A 21,625-nucleotide genomic window follows, 5' to 3' on the forward strand; every position below is an offset into this window, starting at 1 on the left:
CAGTAAAAGTAAGTTTTTTTTTACAAAAAAAAGTAAAAAAAAAAAAAAACGTTTTACAGTAAAAATGTAAAAAAATAAGTAAAGTGGGATATTCAATATACATATATACAGTACACGTATGACTAGAGTGTAGTCATATAGAGTGCAGGATGCCTGAGGCGGATCCAAAAAAAATTAAATACACTACACACGTAAAACCTAGTAATAATAAAAAAGCAATAAACATCCATAATAAGTCTCTCACCTGTCTGGGTCATTTCTTGACCTGGACCGGGCTTGGGCACGCCCTGCCCCCCTAGATGTCCCAGGCAAATCATTGCTGTAGACAATGACATGTAAAAATACATTATTTTCAACTTTTATGAACAGAGTTATAACTAAACAAAAGCACTAATAATAATAAGTCTCTCACCTGTCTTGGTTAGCCCTCATGTATCATGTACATTCATCATGTACACCTATCATGTACATTTATCATGTACACTTATCATGTACATTCATCATGTACACTTATGTACATTTATAATGTACACTTAGCATGTACACTTGTCATGTACATTCAGCATGTACACTTGTCATGTGCATTCATCATGTACACTTATCATGTGCAAGCCTTTCTTTGCAAACCCAACAAGTACAGTAAGAGTGTGACTGACTAAACAAAAGCAATAAATGTCCAAAATAAGTGTCTTTACCTCTCGTTGTTGTCATCTACAAAAGATGGATCGTCATCATCTGAAGATTGGCACAGAGCAGACACGCTCACCTCGCCTCATGTTAGCACCGGATAGCTGCTGCTACTACTACTACTACTACTACTACTACTACTACTACTACTACTACTACTACTACTACTACTACTACTACTACTACTACTACTACTACTACTACTACTACTACTACAAGTCGAACTACTAAAGCTAAAGTTTTGCTGGCTGGAAAAACGTGTGTTCTTCAGAAATTATTAATTTCGTTCTTCTTATACTGTTCTTTTCTCGCAGTCAACTTCCGCCTCTCTCTGCACTTCCGTCCAGTTCTTTCCATTTGATTCTAGCACAAGAAATGGCCAAGATATTGATAAAAATGCAACGCCTGTCAAATTAAATCTGGCACATTTTACCCATGCGTAAAAGTTTATTTAGCATCGAATTGAAATGATCCTGGTTCAGTTATTTATTGTTTTATCAACACCAAATAAAAAGTAGCGTATAACTTCTAGAGAAACTTTCTATGTAAAAAAAAAACCTGGAAAAAGACTACAATTCCCAGCAGACCACGTCAAACAATTGACGTCATTCTATCGCGCCCGCGATATCAGCGTCGGCGTAGAGATGAGTCTTAATTTTTTTTTAAATTAAATCAACTTTCTTTAACTCATTGGGCTCCATTCACGAGAAAAGTTGGGTTAACTCGCCATCGCTTGAGCGCCAATCACGAGAAAAGTCGGGTTTTAATCGTTATTTCTTTTATTCGCTATATCCATTAATTTTTCATCCATCCAGCCTGATGTTATCATTGGGAATGGGTCTGAGCTCGCAAAAGGCCAGTACCGCCACCTAACGCCTTCCGGCCGGTATTGCACTTGTATTGTGTGAGTGTGCGTGCGGTTGGCGCTGACCAAGGCACGGAGAAGCGACTTTTCAGCCCCTGCTTCTGTTCGTGCATGAGGACACATATAATACCGATAATCTAGCGTTTATTTCAGAACTATTCATAAATCAAGCGACAAATGTAACGATTTCTAAGGAAATGCATTGAAGCGCGGTTTGCTCGAGTTTCTTGAGATTAGACAGAATCGCTCTGGAACTATACTCATATTCACCACGGTTTAAAACTAAAATGTATGTATGAAAAAATTATCAGTTTTTTGCATGTTGACTGGAGCAACTCACTGACAATCGACGTGTTTATTAGATCCATAGCTATAATATTTTATATAGTTTTAGCACTTGCAAACACGGCATTCTCCCCATTGCATTACAGCGATGGCCTTCTAACCAGAAGGTAAACAGCGCCCCCTTGAGTTAATGAATATAACTCGTCAGTTTCATCAACATAAATAATCCAATAAGGGCACGGTTGGTACGAAAGTGATGGTGACGTCTTGATGGAGCGCCGAGTGCCAAGCGGATTCAGATAGGCTACATAATTTATGATTGTTTTATTTACATTTTTATGATTAGTCATATACTATAATAGTATAATAGTATAATATTAGTGTAGCCTAATCTTTATCTGCAACTGTGAAGAAAACCCCAATTGGTTTAAACAATGAATCAGGGGCGGATTTAGGATTATAGGAGATCCGGGGCTTAGCCCAGATAGGTGCCCTTTTTTTTATTTTTTTTTTATTTTTTATTTTTTTTTATATAATTTTTTATTTTTTTTTTGCAGGCAAGGGGTGGTTTGGAGGGGGTCAGGCACGCCCCCCTCCACGGCAGATTTCTTTTTAATTTAATTAACCTGTACGTGCAATTTCCTGCAATATAGAGCCTTCAATCTTGACCAATAAAGTTGCTCTTTTCACTATAAAACTCAGTTAACCATAATGTAGTTATGGTTAGATTTATATATTGGGGGGGGGATATATCATATTTTTCATATGATCAAAAAGTGGTGGAGCAAGAGCATACCTTTGCTCCCCCAAGTTCAATAGTGGGAGAGCAGAGATGCTCCGAATGCTCTTATGGCCAGGCGTCTATGATTCACTGATACAAAGTAAAATAGTGCAGTGCAATAAAATAGTTAGTAAATAGAATAAAATAATGCAATAGTGCATTGCAATAAAATAGTTATCATCGTATTTTTTCGGGAGGCCGGTAAGGAGTGCATTACAGTAGTCGAGTTGGCTTGAGATAAAGGCATGGATCTGGTTTTCAGCGTCCTTTTGATTTATAAATGGCCGTACTTTAGCTATGTTTCTAAGGTGGAAGAATTAAGTTTTTGTCAACTTGTTGATTGTGATTTAAAGCTTAGGTCTGAGTCTACCATGACACCAAGACTTAACTCACTCAAATACAGTTAGCAGCTGGATAGACCACAGATGGGAATTAGCTTCTGCTAAATCTGGTGAAAACATATTTTCATGTAACAATGATGAATTGTCAAAAAAAAAAAAAAAAAAAATAAAATAGATTCGGGGCTTTTCAGAAAACATTCGGGGCTTGAGCCCAAGTAGCCACCCCCTAGCTCCGCCCCTGCAATGAATATACAAATTATTATTATAATAATTTTTTTATTCAAATGTTGATTTTAGAATTAGAATGTCAACGTTATGAACGAAGCTTGGAACTAGGGATGTTCGATGTTGGCTTTTTTACCGATATCCGATATACCGATATTGTCCAACACTTAATTTCCGATACCGATATCAACCGATACCGATATATGCAGGGTTTCCCCCCAGAAAAACGTAATCATTTCAGGTAATTAACATTACATATCTCTTGTCGTGGAATTAACACAACATTATGCATACTTTTGACAATAAATAAAATAAGAATTTGTTCTTACTGGTACTTGCTTGCCTGGGTAAATAAAGGTTAAATAAATGTAAAAAAAAAAAAAAAGAAAAAAAATTGGTGAAAACCGATAATTTCCGATATTACATTTTAATGCCAATATCGGCCGATAATATCGCACATCCCTACTTGGAACTATTCGGTGCAGCCCTACTTGTTTCTGAGCGCTGTGGACCGGCTCCCTCCCTCCCCAGGTCATCCAGAAGCTGGTGTTCCCCTTCAGCCGGATGAGCTACCGGCCGACCAACGAGGCCCAGTTCTTCTCCAAGCTGGAGGTGGTTCTGGAGCTGAAGGCCCTCAGCTCCCCGCTGGCCACCGTCAACATCCTCATGTCCCTTTTCCAGCTGGGCCACTTCCCCGGCCTGGTGCTGCACCGCGTGTTCTCCCCCGCCTTCATCAGCAACGTCATCAGTCAGTACTGCCTGCTTCTCACTCACTCACTCACTCACTCACTCACTCACTCACTCACTCACTCACTCACTCACTCACTCACTCACTCACTCACTCACTCACTCACTCACTCAGGTATTGACTTTTCAAAGCTATCCTCAATCAATGGTGTTTTTTCAGAAATGTTTCCCAAGTTATAATATACATACACTCAAGTTCAGAGTTATAATATTCACACACTCATGTTCAGAGTTATAATATTCACACACTCACGTTCAGAGTTATAATATTCACGTTCAGAGTTATAATATTCACACACTCACGTTCAGAGTTATAATATTCACACACTCACGTTCAGAGTTATAATATTCATACACATGTTGAGTTATAATATGCATACACTCACGTTCAGAGTTATAATATGCATACACATGTTTAGAGTTATAATATGCAGTTTTCAATCAATCAATACTCTCACGTTCAGAGTTATAATATGCATACTCTCACATTCAGAGAGTTATAATATGCATACACTCATGTTGAGAGAGTTATAATATGCAGTTTTCAATCAATCAATACACTCACGTTGAGAGAGTTTTAATATGCATACACTCACGTTGAGAGAGTTATAATATGCATACTCTCACGTTGAGAGTTTTCCTCAATGTGACTGAGGAGACTAGCATGCATTTGAAGTCCTAGCTGCTGGCAATATGAATATGATACATTTCTAGAGCTAGTCCGAGTGCTAAAAACATGCTCTGCTCTAATACAGTCTATCCTTGTTATTGATACAGAAAGGAAAAGTAGCCAGTTCTCTAAAGAGGGCTCTCTCTCTCTCTCTTTCTCCCCCTTCCTCTGCAGACAGCCCGTACGCTCTGATCGTGCGCCGCTACCTCTCGCTGCTGGACGCCGCAGTAGAGCTGGAGTACCGAGACTACACAGGGCCGCGGCTGCAGGACGTGCACAAGGTGCTGATGTTCGACCACGCCCTGACGGCCGACGAGGTCAACCGCAAATACAGGTGAGTCAGGAATTAATACAGGTAGTCAGGGGAGTTAATACAGGTAGAGTCAGGGGAGTTAATACAGGTAGTCAGGAGTTAATACAGGTAGTTGGGGGAGTTAATACAGGTAGAGTCAGGGGAGTTAATACAGGTAGTCAGGAGTTAATACAGGTAGTTGGGGGAGTTAATACAGGTCAAGTCGGGAGTTAATACAGGTAGTCAGGAGTTAATACAGGTAGTTGGGGGAGTTAATACAGGTCAAGTCGGGAGTTAATACAGGTAGTCAGGAGTTAATACAGGTAGTTGGGGGAGTTAATACAGGTCAAGTCGGGAGTTAATACAGGTAGTCAGGAGTTAATACAGGTAGTTGGGGGAGTTAATACAGGTCAAGTCGGGAGTTAATACAGGTAGTCAGGAGTTAATACAGGTAGAGTCAGGAGTTAATACAGGTAGAGTCAGGAGTTAATACAGGTAGAGTCAGTAGAGTTAATACAGGTAGTCAGGAGTTAATACAGGTAGTCAGGAGTTAATACAGGTAGTCAGGAGAGTTAATACAGGTAGAGTCGGGAGTTAATACAGGTAGTCAGGAGTTAATACAGGTAGTCAGGAGTTAATACAGGTAGTCAGGAGTTAATACAGGTAGTCGGGGGAGTTAATACAGGTAGAGTCAGGGGAGTTAATACAGGTAGAGTCAGGGGAGTTAATACAGGTAGAGTCAGGGGAGTTAATACAGGTAGAGTCGGGGGAGTTAATACAGGTAGTCAGGAGTTAATACAGGTAGTCAGGAGAGTTAATACAGGTAGTCAGGGGAGTTAATACAGGTAGTCAGGAGAGTTAATACAGGTAGTCGGGAGTTAATACAGGTAGTCAGGAGTTAATACAGGTAGAGTCAGGGGAGTTAATACAGGTAGTCAGGAGTTAATACAGGTAGAGTCAGGGGAGTTAATACAGGTAGAGTCAGGGGAGTTAATACAGGTAGAGTCAGGGGAGTTAATACAGGTAGAGTCAGGGGAGTTAATACAGGTAGTCAGGAGTTAATACAGGTAGAGTCAGGAGTTAATACAGGTAGAGTCAGGAGTTAATATAGGTAGTCAGGAGTTAATACAGGTAGAGTCAGGAGTTAATACAGGTAGAGTCAGGAGTTAATATAGGTAGTCAGGAGTTAATACAGGTAGAGTCAGGAGTTAATACAGGTAGAGTCAGGAGTTAATACAGGTAGAGTCAGGAGTTAATACAGGTAGAGTCAGGAGTTAATACAGGTAGTCAGGGGAGTTAATACAGGTAGAGTCAGGGGAGTTAATACAGGTAGAGTCGGGAGTTAATACAGGTAGAGTCAGGTGTTAATACAGGTAGAGTCAGGGGAGTTAATACAGGTAGAGTCAGGAGTTAATATAGGTAGAGTCAGGAGTTAATACAGGTAGAGTCAGGAGTTAATATAGGTAGAGTCAGGAGTTAATACAGGTAGAGTCAGGAGAGTTAATACAGGTAGAGTCAGGTGTTAATACAGGTAGAGTCAGGAGTTAATATAGGTAGAGTCAGGAGTTAATACAGGTAGAGTCAGGAGAGTTAATACAGGTAGAGTCAGGTGTTAATACAGGTAGAGTCAGGAGTTAATACAGGTAGTCAGGTGTTAATACAGGTAGAGTCCGGAGAGTTAATACAGGTAGTCAGGAGTTAATACAGGTAGTCAGGTGTTAATACAGGTAGAGTCAGGAGAGTTAATACAGGTAGAGTCAGGAGTTAATACAGGTAGAGTCAGGAGTTAATACAGGTAGAGTCAGGAGTTAATATAGGTAGAGTCAGGAGTTAATACAGGTAGAGTCAGGAGAGTTAATACAGGTAGAGTCAGGTGTTAATACAGGTAGAGTCAGGTGTTAATACAGGTAGAGTCAGGAGAGTTAATACAGGTAGTCAGGTGTTAATACAGGTAGAGTCAGGAGAGTTAATACAGGTAGAGTCAGGAGAGTTAATACAGGTAGTCAGGTGTTAATACAGGTAGAGTCAGGAGAGTTAATACAGGTAGAGTCAGGTGTTAATACAGGTAGTCAGGAGAGTTAATACAGGTAGAGTCAGGAGTTAATACAGGTAGAGTCAGGAGTTAATACAGGTAGAGTCAGGAGAGTTAATACAGGTAGAGTCAGGAGAGTTAATACAGGTAGAGTCAGGAGAGTTAATACAGGTAGAGTCAGGAGAGTTAATACAGGTAGTCAGGAGTTAATACAGGTAGAGTCAGGAGTTAATACAGGTAGAGTCAGGAGTTAATACAGGTAGAGTCAGGAGTTAATACAGGTAGAGTCAGGAGAGTTAACACATTGGGCGCCGGGCATTGTGCCCATCATTATACCCAGTCTGCCAGCGCTGTAAGCCTATGGAGATGTTTACCTTCTTTGCTGGGCTATAACTTTTTAAATATTATAGCTATATCTGCATTACTATGGCCCATTCAACATCGATTATCTTATCGTTCCGGATGTGGGAACGTTATATTTTTTCATTCATACATTGTTGTGTTAATACCGTCTAGAATATAAGTATGTTTTTAAGCTTTTCTGCTGTAATTCCAAAAACGCTAGTTATAGGCCCTGACGCATATGATAGATTATCGATTGGCGTTTCTTTCCTATATGCGCTATATTAAAAAAATTCAAATGTATATGATCGGTATACATTATGCTTCATCATGCGTGAAGGAAAGGGGGGGGGGGTCGTTTATAATTCCTTGATTGTCAGTAACAGCTTTATTTAGTATGGGTTGATATATTGATCAGACTGATTGCAAATAAAGAAATGGACAATCGGGCTGAAAATAACGTTAGTGTCCTCTTACCGTTCGCCGATGAGACTGGAGGAAAAAGATCCCAATTATTTGACGTCGATCTCCTAGATCCATTTTCGGTTTGTATGGCGCAATAAACGCCGAAATCATAGCGATTATTGCGTTTAGAAAGCGATCCAAATGCACTTGATTGTTTGTCTGGACCCACGTAACAAGATATTACTGCCGGAGGAATTTCCTCGATGCACCGATCGCCACTTCCGGTTTAGCGTGAGTGTAACTCGCCCGACCATCCACCAGGCGGCGGTATTGAGGCGTTGCAATCTCAGACAGGGTGCCGCTGCAGTCCGGAAGGAGGCTGGATGAATTATGAATGCCATGGCGAAAAAAAGAAATATTGATCCCAAAAACGATTTAGCCGTTGTTGGCGTTAATACAGGTAGAGTCAGGGGTTAATACAGGTAGAGTCAGGAGTTAATACAAGTAGAGTCAGGAGTTAATACAGGTAGAGTCAGGAGAGTTAATACAGGTGGAGTCAGGAGAGTTAATACAGGTGGAGTCATGAGTTAATACAAGTGGAGTCAGGAGTTAATACAGGTGGAGTCATGAGTTAATACAAGTGGAGTCAGGAGTTAATACAGGTAGAGTCAGGAGTTGATACAGGTAGTCAGGAGTTTTAATACAGGTAGAGTCAGGAGTTAATACAGGTAGTCAGGAGTTTTAATACAGGTAGTGTCAGGAGTTAATACAGGCATAGTCAGGAGTTAATACATCGCTACAGTAACTATATACAAAAAATGTATTCACTTGACACTGAAGACTTAACTGAATTCTCTTGTAGTAGATTATTAGACATGGCTAGAAGCACACCAGCTCATTGTGATGGTTGTGTTTTCCTGTCAGTTATAAAGGTCTAGTTGCTGAGGCCCTGCGCCAGTTGGTTGGAGAGCACGGATACAAGCAAGACGAAGTATTGGCGCCTGGATATTATACAGGTAAATAAAAATAATAATAAAACGCTAAACTTCTTACTGTCTTATACTATCATGCACTCTTCCTACTATACTAATGTGTCTTTACTACTATGCACTCAATACTGCAGCACCCAAGTTTCAACACTGTTTGATGAACATTGTTACTCAGCTGATAGAGTTGTACCCTTCCTGCTGACTTGTCGTACAGAACTTGTAAGTCGCTTACTCGCTTTGGATAAAAGCTTTCAGCTAAATGACTAAAATGTAAATGTAATGTAATAATTCTAACAAACCATCAGTGATTTCTGATGAGAGAATGCTCCCCAAGCATGCAATTTCATCCATGCTGTTTGTGGTCTCTGTGGAACAGACTTTGTGCTGTGGATCGACGGCTCTGGGCGCGTTCTCCCGATCCGGACGACGGGAGGAGCAGGAGGAGGGGGGCTGTCCTCGAGCACGGCGGCCCCCCTGGCGGCAGCCTCCAAGCCCCCCGAGGGAACCACCGTGGCGGCCCTCGCCTCCCACTTCCAGAAGTTCTCCCCCTTCACCTCGCTGGAGGAGGAGCAGCGGCAGCCTGGCGACGCGCTGGGAGGGGGAGGGGAGCCTTTCCACCACGTCCGGCCCCCAGCGCCTCCTGCCGCTGCCTCGGCCTCGAGTCGGGCGGGTGCCAACGGCGGGGGGCCCCTGGACTACAGCCCCTACTACGTGCCCGGGGCCGACTACTACTCCAGCCTGGTCAAAGAGCACTCTCTGGAGAGCCAGGACAGCTCCACCCTCAGCAGCCCGCCCTCGGACGGCTTGGCCCCCCAGAGCGGGGCCAGCGGCGCGGTCGGCCCGGACGCCCTCTTCCAGTTCTCCATAGGCAAGATCCTGGAGGACGAGGGGGGGGCGGCGGGGGGGCGGGGCCCGGGCAGCCAGGGGGACGACTTCTACAAGGGGGTGTCCTACTCGGAGGGTGTGGCAGGGGAGGGGGGGCGCGACGCGGGGCCCTCCACGCCCCTCCTGCTTCACCTGGCCGACCGGCCTGACTCTGAAGACACAGTGGTGGACCAGAGACTGATCAAGAGGTCAGTCTGTTTACCTTTTCATCTGTTTACCTTTTCATCTGTTTACCTTTTCATCTGTTTACCTTTTCATCCGTTTACCTTTTCATCCGTTTACCTTTTCATCTGTTTACCTTTTCATCTGTTTACCTTTTCATCTGTTTACCTTTTCATCTGTTTACCTTTTCATCCGTTTACCTTTTCATCTGTTTACCCTTCATCGGTTTACCTTCTCATCCGTTTACCTTTTCATCCGTTTACCTTTTCATCCGTTTACCTTTTCATCCGTTTACCTTTTCATCTGTTTACCTTTTCATCTGTTTACCCTTCATCTGTTTACCTTTCATCTGTTTACCCTTCATCTGTTTACCTTTTCATCTGTTTACCCTTCATCTGTTTACCCTTCATCTGTTTACCCTTCATCTGTTTACCCTTCATCTGTTTACCTTTTCATCTGTTTACCTTTTCATCCGTTTACCTTTTCATCCGTTTACCTTTTCTTTTTTTGTATTTTCTTTTTTTATTATTTTTTAAACAAACGTATAAACAAACATGACAACACACGATAAGATATACAAGCATTATTAACAGTGCACATCCAATGAAATCACCAATTAGTTAAATGTCTTATACAGGATATACCCCTAATACCTGCTATCTAATACCCTACACACATATGCTCTAGCTCGTACCCCCCCCTCCCGGACCCCCCATTGGATAATCCATCCATTATCCCTCGCTCCTAACCAGACACTATCATTATATGCTAGCTTTTATTCTCTCCACCACTTCTAACCACATTGTCATTTTGGATTCATTGAGACCCAAAATTCTTGCTGTAGATATTTCTTGATAAATCACATCGAGATATGTAATAATCCAGACCTTTCGGCACATTTTTTCCGGTTGGAACCATCGTGATGCTATCAGCTTTTTAGCCACTGTGATACCCGATAAAACCAATCTCTTTAGCTGTGGATGTACTGCACACTCAAAAACATCATTCAGCAGTAATACAGAGGGGTGTACAGGTATATTCAGAGTTAAGAGATTTGATAATTGCTGGGTCACCCCTTTCCAGAATATCTTAACTGGTGGACAGTCCCAGTACATGTGCATAAATGTCCCCTCGTCCCCATTTGTACATAAGGAGCATTTGGAGTCTTGTTTAACACTTTGATTGCCTAAGGCTAAATTCATGATATACCATCCGTTGCCAGCTCTATTTAAGATGGAGAAGTTCCCCTTCTTTGCAGGGCTATAACTTTTTAAATTCTATTGCTAGATTGCCATTACTATGGCCCATTCAAGGTCCTATATGTATTGTTCATGGTGTAGCAACGTTAAACTTTTTCATTCACATATTCATACTAAAATATGGTCTAAGGTATAAGTATGTTTTCATCTCTTTCTGCAGCTTTCTCCAGAACGTGATTTATAGCCCCAAATGCATTATATTGATGATGAAATACAGTTTGATAGCAATCGGCGCGATATAAAAAATTCCAACTGAACGTACTTCTGGAAGTTACTACACGTCATCTGATGTTGACCGGATGGGCGAGGGGGGCGTTTATAATTCCGTGGGCAGCGTTATACCATTCATCTAATGTGGGTCATATGTTCATCAGATCAGTTAGTATCGAACACGGTAATATTACACGCTAAAACTCACCCCAGTCTCCTCGGGCCGTTGGGCGATCAGCGTGGGGTAGACAGTTTTCCATTATGGGATGTCGAAATACCCGGTCCATTTCCAGGTTATATAATAGTATATACGTCCAAATCATGTTGTTTATCGAGTTATTGGCAACGGATCGCTATGTATTGTGTCGAGCTCGAGTCCCGGGACCTATAGCGAGTGCCCGGAAGTAATATGGGTGATCACCACTTCATCCACATGACTTCCTGTTTGGCGCTTCTGCCGATCGGCCACCAGATGGCGCTCTTGAACCGCTAGAGGATTGAGAGGAGCTCAGAACTGTGTGTGAAGGCTGCAGAGGGGAAATATGATTCCGATCACAGATTTTTGAAATATTGATATTAAAGACGTGTTAGGGCGTCCTCGGCAACTTTAGCATGGCTAGGAAAGACGCCTAAACACGTTTTCGGCACTTAAAGTGTTAAGACCCATTTTTTTCAGTCTTATAGGAGTCAAGTATGTCCTGTGAATATAGTTAAGATTGATTTGTTGATGGTCCGGGTTCCTTGATGTAAATCGAACATTTGCCCAGGCTTCTTGCCAGTCAAAATCACTTTCCAGGTCTGGTATATCCCTCCTCCAGACAGAGTCTAGGTGGAGGGTTTCATACGAGGACGTTAGTAATTGATGATAAAATCTGAAACAAAACCTCTCGACGTCTCTCTTTCATAGAAGAATTTGTGGTATATGTGGTGTTCAATTGGTATCTTTAATGGAACACTGTGAGACTTCAAACATAACAATAACTGTGCGTAAAAATAATGTGTGGACTCGGTGAGATTAAATTTTTTTTGCGTATCTCTTCATAACTACAAAAACCCTGTTTGTTAAAAACATCACCTAATGAGTGTATGCCTTGCTTTTCCCATATAGGAAATCTTATAGGTCGTTTTCCAATCAAGAGTGCATTGTTATTGAATAAGGGAGTATGATTATGCCATTTATGTGGGTTAGAATATTTTTTCTATGTTTCACGCCATATCCGGATCGCATGAGTAATTATGGGGCCAAATTTCCGTTCGCATTGCTTAATTGATAATTTAGTGTATGCTATGTCCTTCAGTCTATGTGGGGCTACTATATTTTCTTCTAAATTTCTCCAGGATACTAATGCTTGGGGATCAAACCATGTTGTCAATGGTCTTAAAGTGTACGCCTTAAAATAGTGGTAAAAATCTGGAAATGCCATAACACCATCTGCTTTGTTTCTCTGTGCGGTGGATCTTTTTATACGTGGTGGTTTGTTATTCCAAATAAATTTGTATGTGGAGGAGTGTAATTTTTTGGAGGGGGTAACGGTAGCATTGAGCTGAAGAAGTTGATTCTAGGTAGTACGTCCATCTTAACTATTGATATCCGTGCCTGTACTGAGTTTTTAAGTTTTGACCACCTGTCAAGGTCGTCTTTGATTTTGTTTTGGATTTTTATGTAATTGTGCTTCACCGTTTGTCTTATGGTGGGGAATATTTCCACTCCCAAACATCTAAAGTGTTTTACCATAGGTATCTCTTCTGGGAGGGTTATATATTTTTTTTGCAGGGGCGTTAAGTGGAAGGAAAGCCGACTTCGGCCAATTTATCTTAAATCCCGATAAATCTCAAGTCCTCAATCAAATTGAGCAGATGAGGCAATGTGGTGTTGGGGTTTTGCATGAACAGTATTACATCGTCCGCATATAAACAAATTTTATGTTGTGTGCCCTTGATTACGATTGGTTCTATGGCTTGGGATTGTCTTATATATTGTGCTAAAGGATCTAATGATGGATCGAATAGTCCGGGACTAAGAGGGCAACCCTGTCTAGCTGAGCGTGATACCGGAAAGATTCCGGAGGTGATTATACCTGTTGTAATCATGGCCGATGGGTCTTTGTATAATACTTTAATCATATCAATGAAACCTTTACCTAACCCCATCCTTTCTAATACAGCCCATAGATATGACCATTCCAACCTGTCAAAAGCTTTCATTGTATCCAGGGACAGCATCGCCTTAGGTGTGGTGTCATCCTTGTCAGCATCTAGTACGTGCAGTAATCGTCTTATGTTATCAGTGATCAAGCGGCCTCTTATGAAGCCAGTTTGGTCTGGATGAATTAAAGACGTCATATGCTTTTGTAGTCTGATGGCTAATACCTTAGAGTACAGTTTGATATCGGTTCCGAGGAGGCTTAAGGGTCTATAACTACCGCACTCGGTGGGGTCTTTGTCTTTTTTAAGGAGGACTGTTATGAGTGCAATATTGTCGTTCTTATGGAAGTTCCCCTCCTTGACTGAGTATAAAATCATATTTAGTAATAAGGGTCCAATTATGTCCCAACAAGAGAGGTACATTTCTGGTGGGATACCGTCTCTTCCAGGAGCCTTACCACTTTGCATTTCGGATATGGCCTTGAGTTCCTCTAGTGTGATCGGTGTTTCTAACTATTTAGCGTCATCCTCTGAAAGTTTAGGGAGGTTAATTTGATTAAGATATGTGTCCATTTTGTTTTGATCGAAGGTCGTTTCTGATTTATACAAGTTGGAGTAGAATTCTTTGAATGTCGCGTTTATTTTTTCAGGGTCTGTAACAAGTACTTGTTGTGCTCTAATGGTAGTTATATCTGCAAATTTTGCATTAACTCTAAATCGCATAGCTAATAGGTGACTTGGTTTGGCACCTTGCGAGTACTGCTGTTGTCTTGTGCTACGTATTTGTATTTCAGATTGTTGTCTGTATATGGTGTTAATCTCTTTTTTTAGTACATTAACTTGATTTTCCAGTTGAATCGAGTTGTTGTATTGTAAAGAATTAAATAACGTTGAGTAAAGCGTTTCAAGTTCAGCCAGTTTTGAGCATCGATTCTTGCGCATTTTGGAGGAAAAGCTATCAGTGAAATCCTTGATCATTCCCTTTACCGACATCCATAATATTCTGGGGTCCTGCACCGAGTTTGCATTCCTCCGTAGGAATACTGTAAGAGCTTCTTTGAGTTGTGTAATGAATTCCTTGTTATTAAGCAGCATAGAGTTAAATCGCCATCTTGGGGCTCGGGAAGATAGTATACCAAATGTTCCTTTTAGGAGTAAATAACAGTGATCTGATAATGCATTGGGTATCATTTCCACATCATAGTTATCAAATAGTCTCGGGATGCAAAAACATAATCTATTCTGGATAATGTGTTATGTCTCGCAGATCGACAAGAGTACTTTCGGGTCGTGGGGTTAAGTGATCGCCATAAGTCATTTACACCTGTAATCTTCGACCAATCCTTTAATGCATTAGATGAATTCTTTTGTTCGTTGGAAAAGGAGAGGTAAGATTTGGCCATCCTTGGATTCCAAATGGCATTAAAATCTGCACCAATTATAAATGAGTAATCGGGAAGGTCTAACATTGCTTTGGTAAGTGTAGTGAAGAAACCCACTTCGTACAAATTTGGGGCGTATACCGCTACCAACGCTATTTTCCTGTTCTTGTGTACAATCTTAGCTATAGTTATCCGACCATCTGCATCAGACCATACTCCCTTCAATTCAATATTCAACTTTCGTCTAACGACTATGGCAACACCCCGAGTTCTCGTTCCAAAGGAAGAGTGACTAATGTTATGATATGTGTTGTCCGCTAACGTATCTGTCTTTCTCTAAAATGTGCGTTTCGCTTAGCAGAGCCACGTCAACCTGTTCTTTTTTCATCAGTGTGAGCACGCTTTTGCGTTTGTGTTGATTATTTATTCCCCCAGTGTTCCAGATCATTATATTCAAACTAGCCATAATCTATACATGTTGTTGTGTAGTTGTTGGTAATGCTTCTGGAGTGCGAAGCTACAATAGATATACATCCAACTATTGAGGTCCCGTTGAGAGCCGAGCTTAAAAACATACATATATACAAATAAAAATCCCCTAATCCCCCCTCCCACGTGTTCCATAGACACATCCTACGCGTATGACTCCCTCCCTTAAGCCACCGGGTTGCCCAAAATGAGCTTTGTAACCCTACTCTTCCTATGCTAATTGCCATAGGATCTAAAACTTTCATTCTAATTCAATAGAATGTCGCTTTTGGTCTTGCGCCTTCCCATTAATGTAATAACAATAGTGTGAAAAATGAAAAATATACCTTCATTGATATATTCATTTGAACCTTCTACTAACTTATGTTGGAACCATCAGAAAAAGGAAAAGAGTGGAGAAAAATACTAACATCATAAAAAATATATATATACATAAAAAAAAAAAAAAAAAAAAAGTGAGAATTAAGATTAAATTGAATAAAGAGAAAAACAGAGACTTTTAGAGCTACATTATTCAAATCTCTAAATCAGTGGTGTAATTATTTAAAATATTAGAATAACCTTGTCATGCTTATACCTTTAGATGTGGCTGATGTTTTTTTAAAGCCTTATTAAACTTCCGTCATTTGATCATATGCTTATACATACCGGATGTTAATGTTAAAGTTACAGGCCTTCGTTGTAGGAGTGCACTATATTCTAGAATACCCTTGTAAATTCGTAAACACTGCTGTTATGTTCCAGAATGATCTTCCTACCCAGGAGTCATGACTACTAGTATTTTCCGGAATATTCCATTGTGCCCCTGAGCAGTCGAGAGAGGAGTCCAGAATATTCCAGAATGTTCCCAATGTCAATATTGGATTATTGTCTCCTCAGAGACCAGAAGTCTATAAATATAATGCCTTACGATCCGTATTAAACACCTTGTGCCTCAGTGTTGCCAGCATGCATATCATCTGTTGCTTTTGTTGAGCCGTGGTAAAGTCATTCTAATAAATGTACTAAAATACAAAGAGGAAAAAAAATTGAGAAAAAGAGAAAGATGAGTAGGCTTATCTGATTCGAGCCTATATTGCGTCCGGCCCCGGGGGACCAGATCCATGTTGCTTCATGTATTCCTCTGCGTCTTTAGGCGTGCGTAATCCGTGCCTAATACCATCTTTCCCCAAGATGGATAGTAGTGCCGGGTACTTAAGGCTTGGTTTAACACTTTGGTCGCCAGGCTTATATTCATAATAAACCATCCCACGCCAGCTCTAGGGATGGGAATCGAAAACCGGTTCCCGTTGGGAACCGGTTCCTAATTGGTCGATGCCTGGAACCGTGTGGCTCCTGTGACTTTCGATTCCCTTATCGCTGCCTACAGTTGCGCAATAACGTTACGTTAGCATGTAGCCATGGCAGACTCTATTTGATTCCTTAAGGGCTCGAAATTGCCTGGGTTTTGGTAATATGCTCCCGAAATGCTCCCGCTGTTTGGCTACTTCTATGTGCAGTGAAAACTACTTGAATGCTTTAGAATCTAGTCATTAATTTAGATCAGGGTGAGCTAAAATTAGCTGCGGAGCTAACGTGAGCTAACGCTATTTAATCAAGCTCACAAAGAGAGATAAACAGCTGACAGCGGATAGTACAGGTACAAATACAATAAAACAGCAGGTGGGGGCTGTTGTGTAAACCTTGTACTCTTTAGTTCACATATAATGAGAGACGTGAGTGCTTGTTTACTAGTCTCTGTAAGCCAGGAAGAGTGGTGCAACATACAAATGTGTCCGTGTAGCAACACAAGCCAATACTTTAAAGGACAGGGGCCCGGGGAGGGAGCTCTCTCTCTCTCTCTCTGTGTGTGTGTGTGTGTGTGTGTGTGTGTGTGTGTGTGTGTGTGTGTGTGTGTGTGTGTGTGTGTGTGTGTGTGTGTGTGTGTGTGTGTGTGTGTGTGTGTGTGTGTGTGTGTGTGTGTGTGTGTGTGTGTGTGTGTGTGTGTGTGTGTGTGTGTGTGTGTGTGTGTGTGTGTGTGTGTGTGTGTGTGTGTGTGTGTGTGTGTGTGTGTGTGTGTGTGTGTGTGTGTGTGTGTGTGTGTGTGTGTGTGTGTGTGTGTGTGTGTGTGTGTGTGAGACAGAAGTCAGAGGAATAACAACCTGTTATTCAATAGATTAAATTCGTAATAATAATAATAAAAAAATAAATACATTTTAAGAGAATCTCAAATACATTATTTTATTTAAGTGTAGGCTATAGTTAATGTTTTATTTTTTACAGTTTTTGTATTTTTCTGACATGGGGGCTCAACAATAAATGACAATCAGAAATGTCAAGTTGCATGTTGTTATTCTAACCAGCTTAGACCCCGACGCTCTGCATCTTCTGGCCGCCTCAGACCTACTCCTATCCAAGCTCCCGGAGGGTCATCAAAGAGAAGTCGCCTATTCTCAGTCCTTGCCCCACAATGGTGGAATGAACTACCCACCCCAGTTAGGACAGCCGAATCACGTCCAATCTTTCGCCGTCGACTAAAGACGCACTTCTTCAACCATTATCTGAATAAAAAAATATATATCTAACCCTAACTAACCGTACTGTCATGCACTTGTCCTAATAAACTAACCTACACTGTAGCACTCAACACTTTGATGAACATTGTTGCTCAGCTGATAGAGTTGTGCCCTTCCTGATGGCTTGTCGTACAGAACTTGTAAGTCGCTTTGGATAAAAGCGTCAGCTAAATGACTAAATGTAGTTCTGTTGCATTTCCAATTTATTTATTTAAATTATAAATTGATCAGGTATCGATAAGGGAATCGATAAAGAATCGAATCGATAAGCAGAATCGATAATGGAATCGTATCGATAAAATCCTATCAATTCCCATCCCTAGCCAGCTCTATTTGTCTATGGAGAAGTTCCCCTTCTTTGCAGGGCTATAACTTTTTAAATTGTATTGCTAAATTGACATTACTATGGCCCATTCAACGTCAAGTATCTATTGTTCAGGGTGTAGCAACGTTATACTTTTTCATTCACATATTCATACTAAAATACGGTCTAAAGTATAAGTATGTTTTTATCGTTTTCTGCAGCATTCTCCAGAACGTGATTTATAGCCCTAAATGCATTATATTGATGATCAAATACAGTTTGATAGCGATCTGCGCGAGATAAAAAAAATTCAAATGGACGTGCTTCTAGAAGTTACTACTTATCATCTGATGTTGACCGGATGGGGGGTGGGGGGTCGTTTATAATTCCGTGGCCAACGTTAGATGATTCATCTAGTGTGGGTGATATGATCATCAGAGCAGTTTATATCGAACACGTTAAAAAAAAACGCTGAATCTCACCGTAGCTTCCTCGTAGCGTTGGGCGATGAGCGTGGAGCAGAAATATTCCTATTATGGGATGTAGAAATATGCGATCCATCTCCAGGTTGTATAATAGTATATACGTCCAAATCATGTTGTTTATCGAGTTATTGGTAACGGATTGCTATCCATTGTGTCTAGCTCGAGTCCTGGGACTATTAGCGAATTGGAATGAGCACCAGCTTCCGTTTCCTGTTTCCGGTTTGGGCGATCCGCCACCAGATGGCGCTCTTGAACCGTTGGAGAGTTGAGAGGGGATCAACAGTAGATCTCAAGTCTCCGGGGGAGAAATATGATTGCGATCACAGATTTTTGAAATATTGATCTCAAAGACGTGGTACGGCGTCTTTGGCAGAATGAGCATGGCGGGGAATGACGTGGTAAGGCGTTTTTGGCGACCAAAGTGTTAAAACCTCTCTGTACAATCTCTGCATCACATCCTTGTAGGGGACAGGCTGAGCGATGGCCTCCTTGCATAGATCTTCGTAGATAGATACTGAATTATCACCATATTTCAGTTTCCCCCTTTGATTGCGCGCCCCTCTGATGATGGCGTCTCTTATTTCTGTCTTGCGCAGAGTAGCAATGATGACCCTCGGACCGTTGCCTCTTTGGTCTCGTGTACCGACTCTGTAACATTGGTCCACTATCGGCGCTGTGGGTAGGGTGTGGTTACCTAGAATATCTGCTAACACAGTTGGAAACATGTCGTCTGTGCAATTGACTGATTCATCCAGTCCCACAATACGGATATTATTTCTCCGGTAGTAACGTTAGATCTCGATCCGCCTCTCCATTGCTTCCTCTTCGATGTCTTGTATTTTCTTCCGAAACGCTTCTTCCACCTGTTTTATCTCCTTCGTTAACTCTGTAAATCCATAGTTAACGGTCTTCTCGTTCTCTTGGACCACCAGTGTAATTTCTAGCACCGTATTCTCCACTGCAGTGATTCGCCCGGCCTGTACAGCGGCCGCCTTTATAACCTCTTCGAATTTAGCATCGATGTGTGCTTTGAATTCATTGATGTGTACTTTGAATTCATCAATGTGTAATTTGAAAGCGACAATCTGATCCTTCCCTACTTGTATCTGATCCTTTATCAGGTTAGTCAGAGAATTGAAGTCGGGTTGTGTAACTTCACTGCTTGTGTCAGTTGATGTTGTAGGTGCATTAGGGTACACGGTGGGTTTGATGGACATTTTCTTCTCAAGTTCCCCTGCTTTATCTCTGTGTTTTCCCCCGCCGTTACTGTTATGTTGTCGTCTGCTGTCACCCTCTCGGGGCCTGTCGTCGTTGGTCCCGGTATATTCTCCACTATTGTCTCCCCGACGGGGCCAGTCAACAACGGCACTGTTGTACTGGCGACAGCTGTATCCTTCGAACGTGTCTCAACCTCCGCCGTTGGAATGTCGGCTCCGGGTCTCTTTCCACTCTTTTTCTTGTCTTTAGGTTCCATGTTGAATCTTTATGTCTTTTGATATAGTTAGTAGAAGGTCTTATTTAATATATACGATGTGGTTTAATCTCATTAGTGTTGTTAAAATAAGGTTTTTAAACTAAATTAACGTTGACAGGAGCGGAGCTGTAACCAAACGCGCCTGCTACATACTGCTGTCAAATCGGAAGTCATCCGTTTACCTTTTCATCTGTTTACCTTTTCATTTGTTTACCCTTCATCTGTTTACCTTTTCATCTGTTTACCTTTAACACTTTCTATGCCACTCACGAGTTTTCTCGGAATTATTAATATCTCGTTGAAAGCCACTCACGAGATTTCTCTGAATTTATTTTTAATTTTTTTAGCGATCTGAAATCATATTGCATCACGCGAGCCTACCCTAGTATACCCGAGTGCCGCCGGCGATCAGATGTGGAATAAAGCGCCCCCTATCGTCTCCCAGATGACATTTTGGAATGGACTCAATGAAAATGGATGGGGAAAAAAATCCTGTACTCCACATTTTCCAGTCCACTGATGCAGCCGGGGTTATCACAGTTCATTCTGGAGCCTCTGAGACCTGCGGAATCATGTACTGCACTGTACACACGTTGGATCCATACACTTATCGATTTTTTCTAATGGTGATCAGGAATTGGAATATACCAGTTGGATACCATCTGATGTCAGGTAAGGAATCTATGTTATCAGTGTTAGGATAATCAGACTCATTTTGATGAAGATATAAGCTGTTTTGTGAAATGGGCTCTTTCGGTTTCACTGTAAAAATCCAAGAGGAAATGAACACGGCGATTATCCGTGCGTGGCTCGAATGTGCGTGCGTGCACGTATAATATTGATCATCTAGCGTTTATTTGAAAACAATTCATAAATAGGCAGACAAATATCAACGTTCTTGAATATTCCAGTAAAAGACGATTATCATTGATTATCATTATCATATCATCATTTTTTACCTCAAAACGGGTGCTTTTCAAAATGCTCTCAAACCGAAATGAAGCGATAAAAAACCAATCTGCCTTGACAGCACTGACTGGAAAAGGATTCTTTGATAAGCGACGGGCAGATTAGACACATAGCCATAATTTAAAACAGATTAGGCGATATTAAGAGTAACATTGGCGCCGATGGTGGCATTGAAGCGCTAACTCTGGCGCCACCTCGTGGCACTGAAAGTGTTAATCTGTTTACCTTTTCATCTGTTTACCTTTCATCTGTTTACCTCCTGGGCCCTATTCCCCGTACCTGGTTCAACTAAGTCGATCAAAAGTCCCATTATCCAGATTCAATTAACCCGATGTTTGACTCCGCGCTTTCCCTGTTCATCGAACGCTGATTCAGTCTCGTTAATTCGAACCAGACTTGATACTCAGGATAATTGCATGCGGCCGCCTCACCTGAAAAGACGGCAGGTGTCGGTCGCAGAAATCCTGATTTTCTAACGCCATTGATTGATTGATTTGATTTAAAACTGATTGAAGAATGGGTACAATACAGTACGGCTCAATAGCCTCGCCGACAAGTTAAATGCATAATCTATAGGCTAATGTTAAGTCCCTCATTACCCCAATCAATCAGATTATATTTCTTTAAATGTGCCTGCTGGGGCGG

General features: G+C 41.4%; 1 protein-coding gene across 1 annotated transcript in view; it reads left to right on the forward strand.

The window, feature by feature from the left end:
* The window catches only part of fastk (Fas-activated serine/threonine kinase), a gene marked incomplete at its 5' end in the record, with an annotated part of 49,184 nt that overhangs the window by 13,300 nt on the left and 14,259 nt on the right, over positions 1 to 21,625 (forward strand). Inside the window, 4 exons of the mRNA XM_084312095.1 lie at positions 3,716 to 3,932; positions 4,776 to 4,935; positions 8,597 to 8,688; positions 9,038 to 9,734. Of these exons, the coding sequence (XP_084168221.1) occupies positions 3,716 to 3,932; positions 4,776 to 4,935; positions 8,597 to 8,688; positions 9,038 to 9,734 (1,166 nt within the window). The remainder of the gene's footprint in view (positions 1 to 3,715; positions 3,933 to 4,775; positions 4,936 to 8,596; positions 8,689 to 9,037; positions 9,735 to 21,625) is intronic.

The sequence above is a fragment of the Notolepis coatsorum genome (genome assembly GCF_963971535.1).
Source record: "Notolepis coatsorum genome assembly, chromosome: 4".
In the NCBI taxonomy this organism is placed as follows: domain Eukaryota; kingdom Metazoa; phylum Chordata; class Actinopteri; order Aulopiformes; family Paralepididae; genus Notolepis; species Notolepis coatsorum.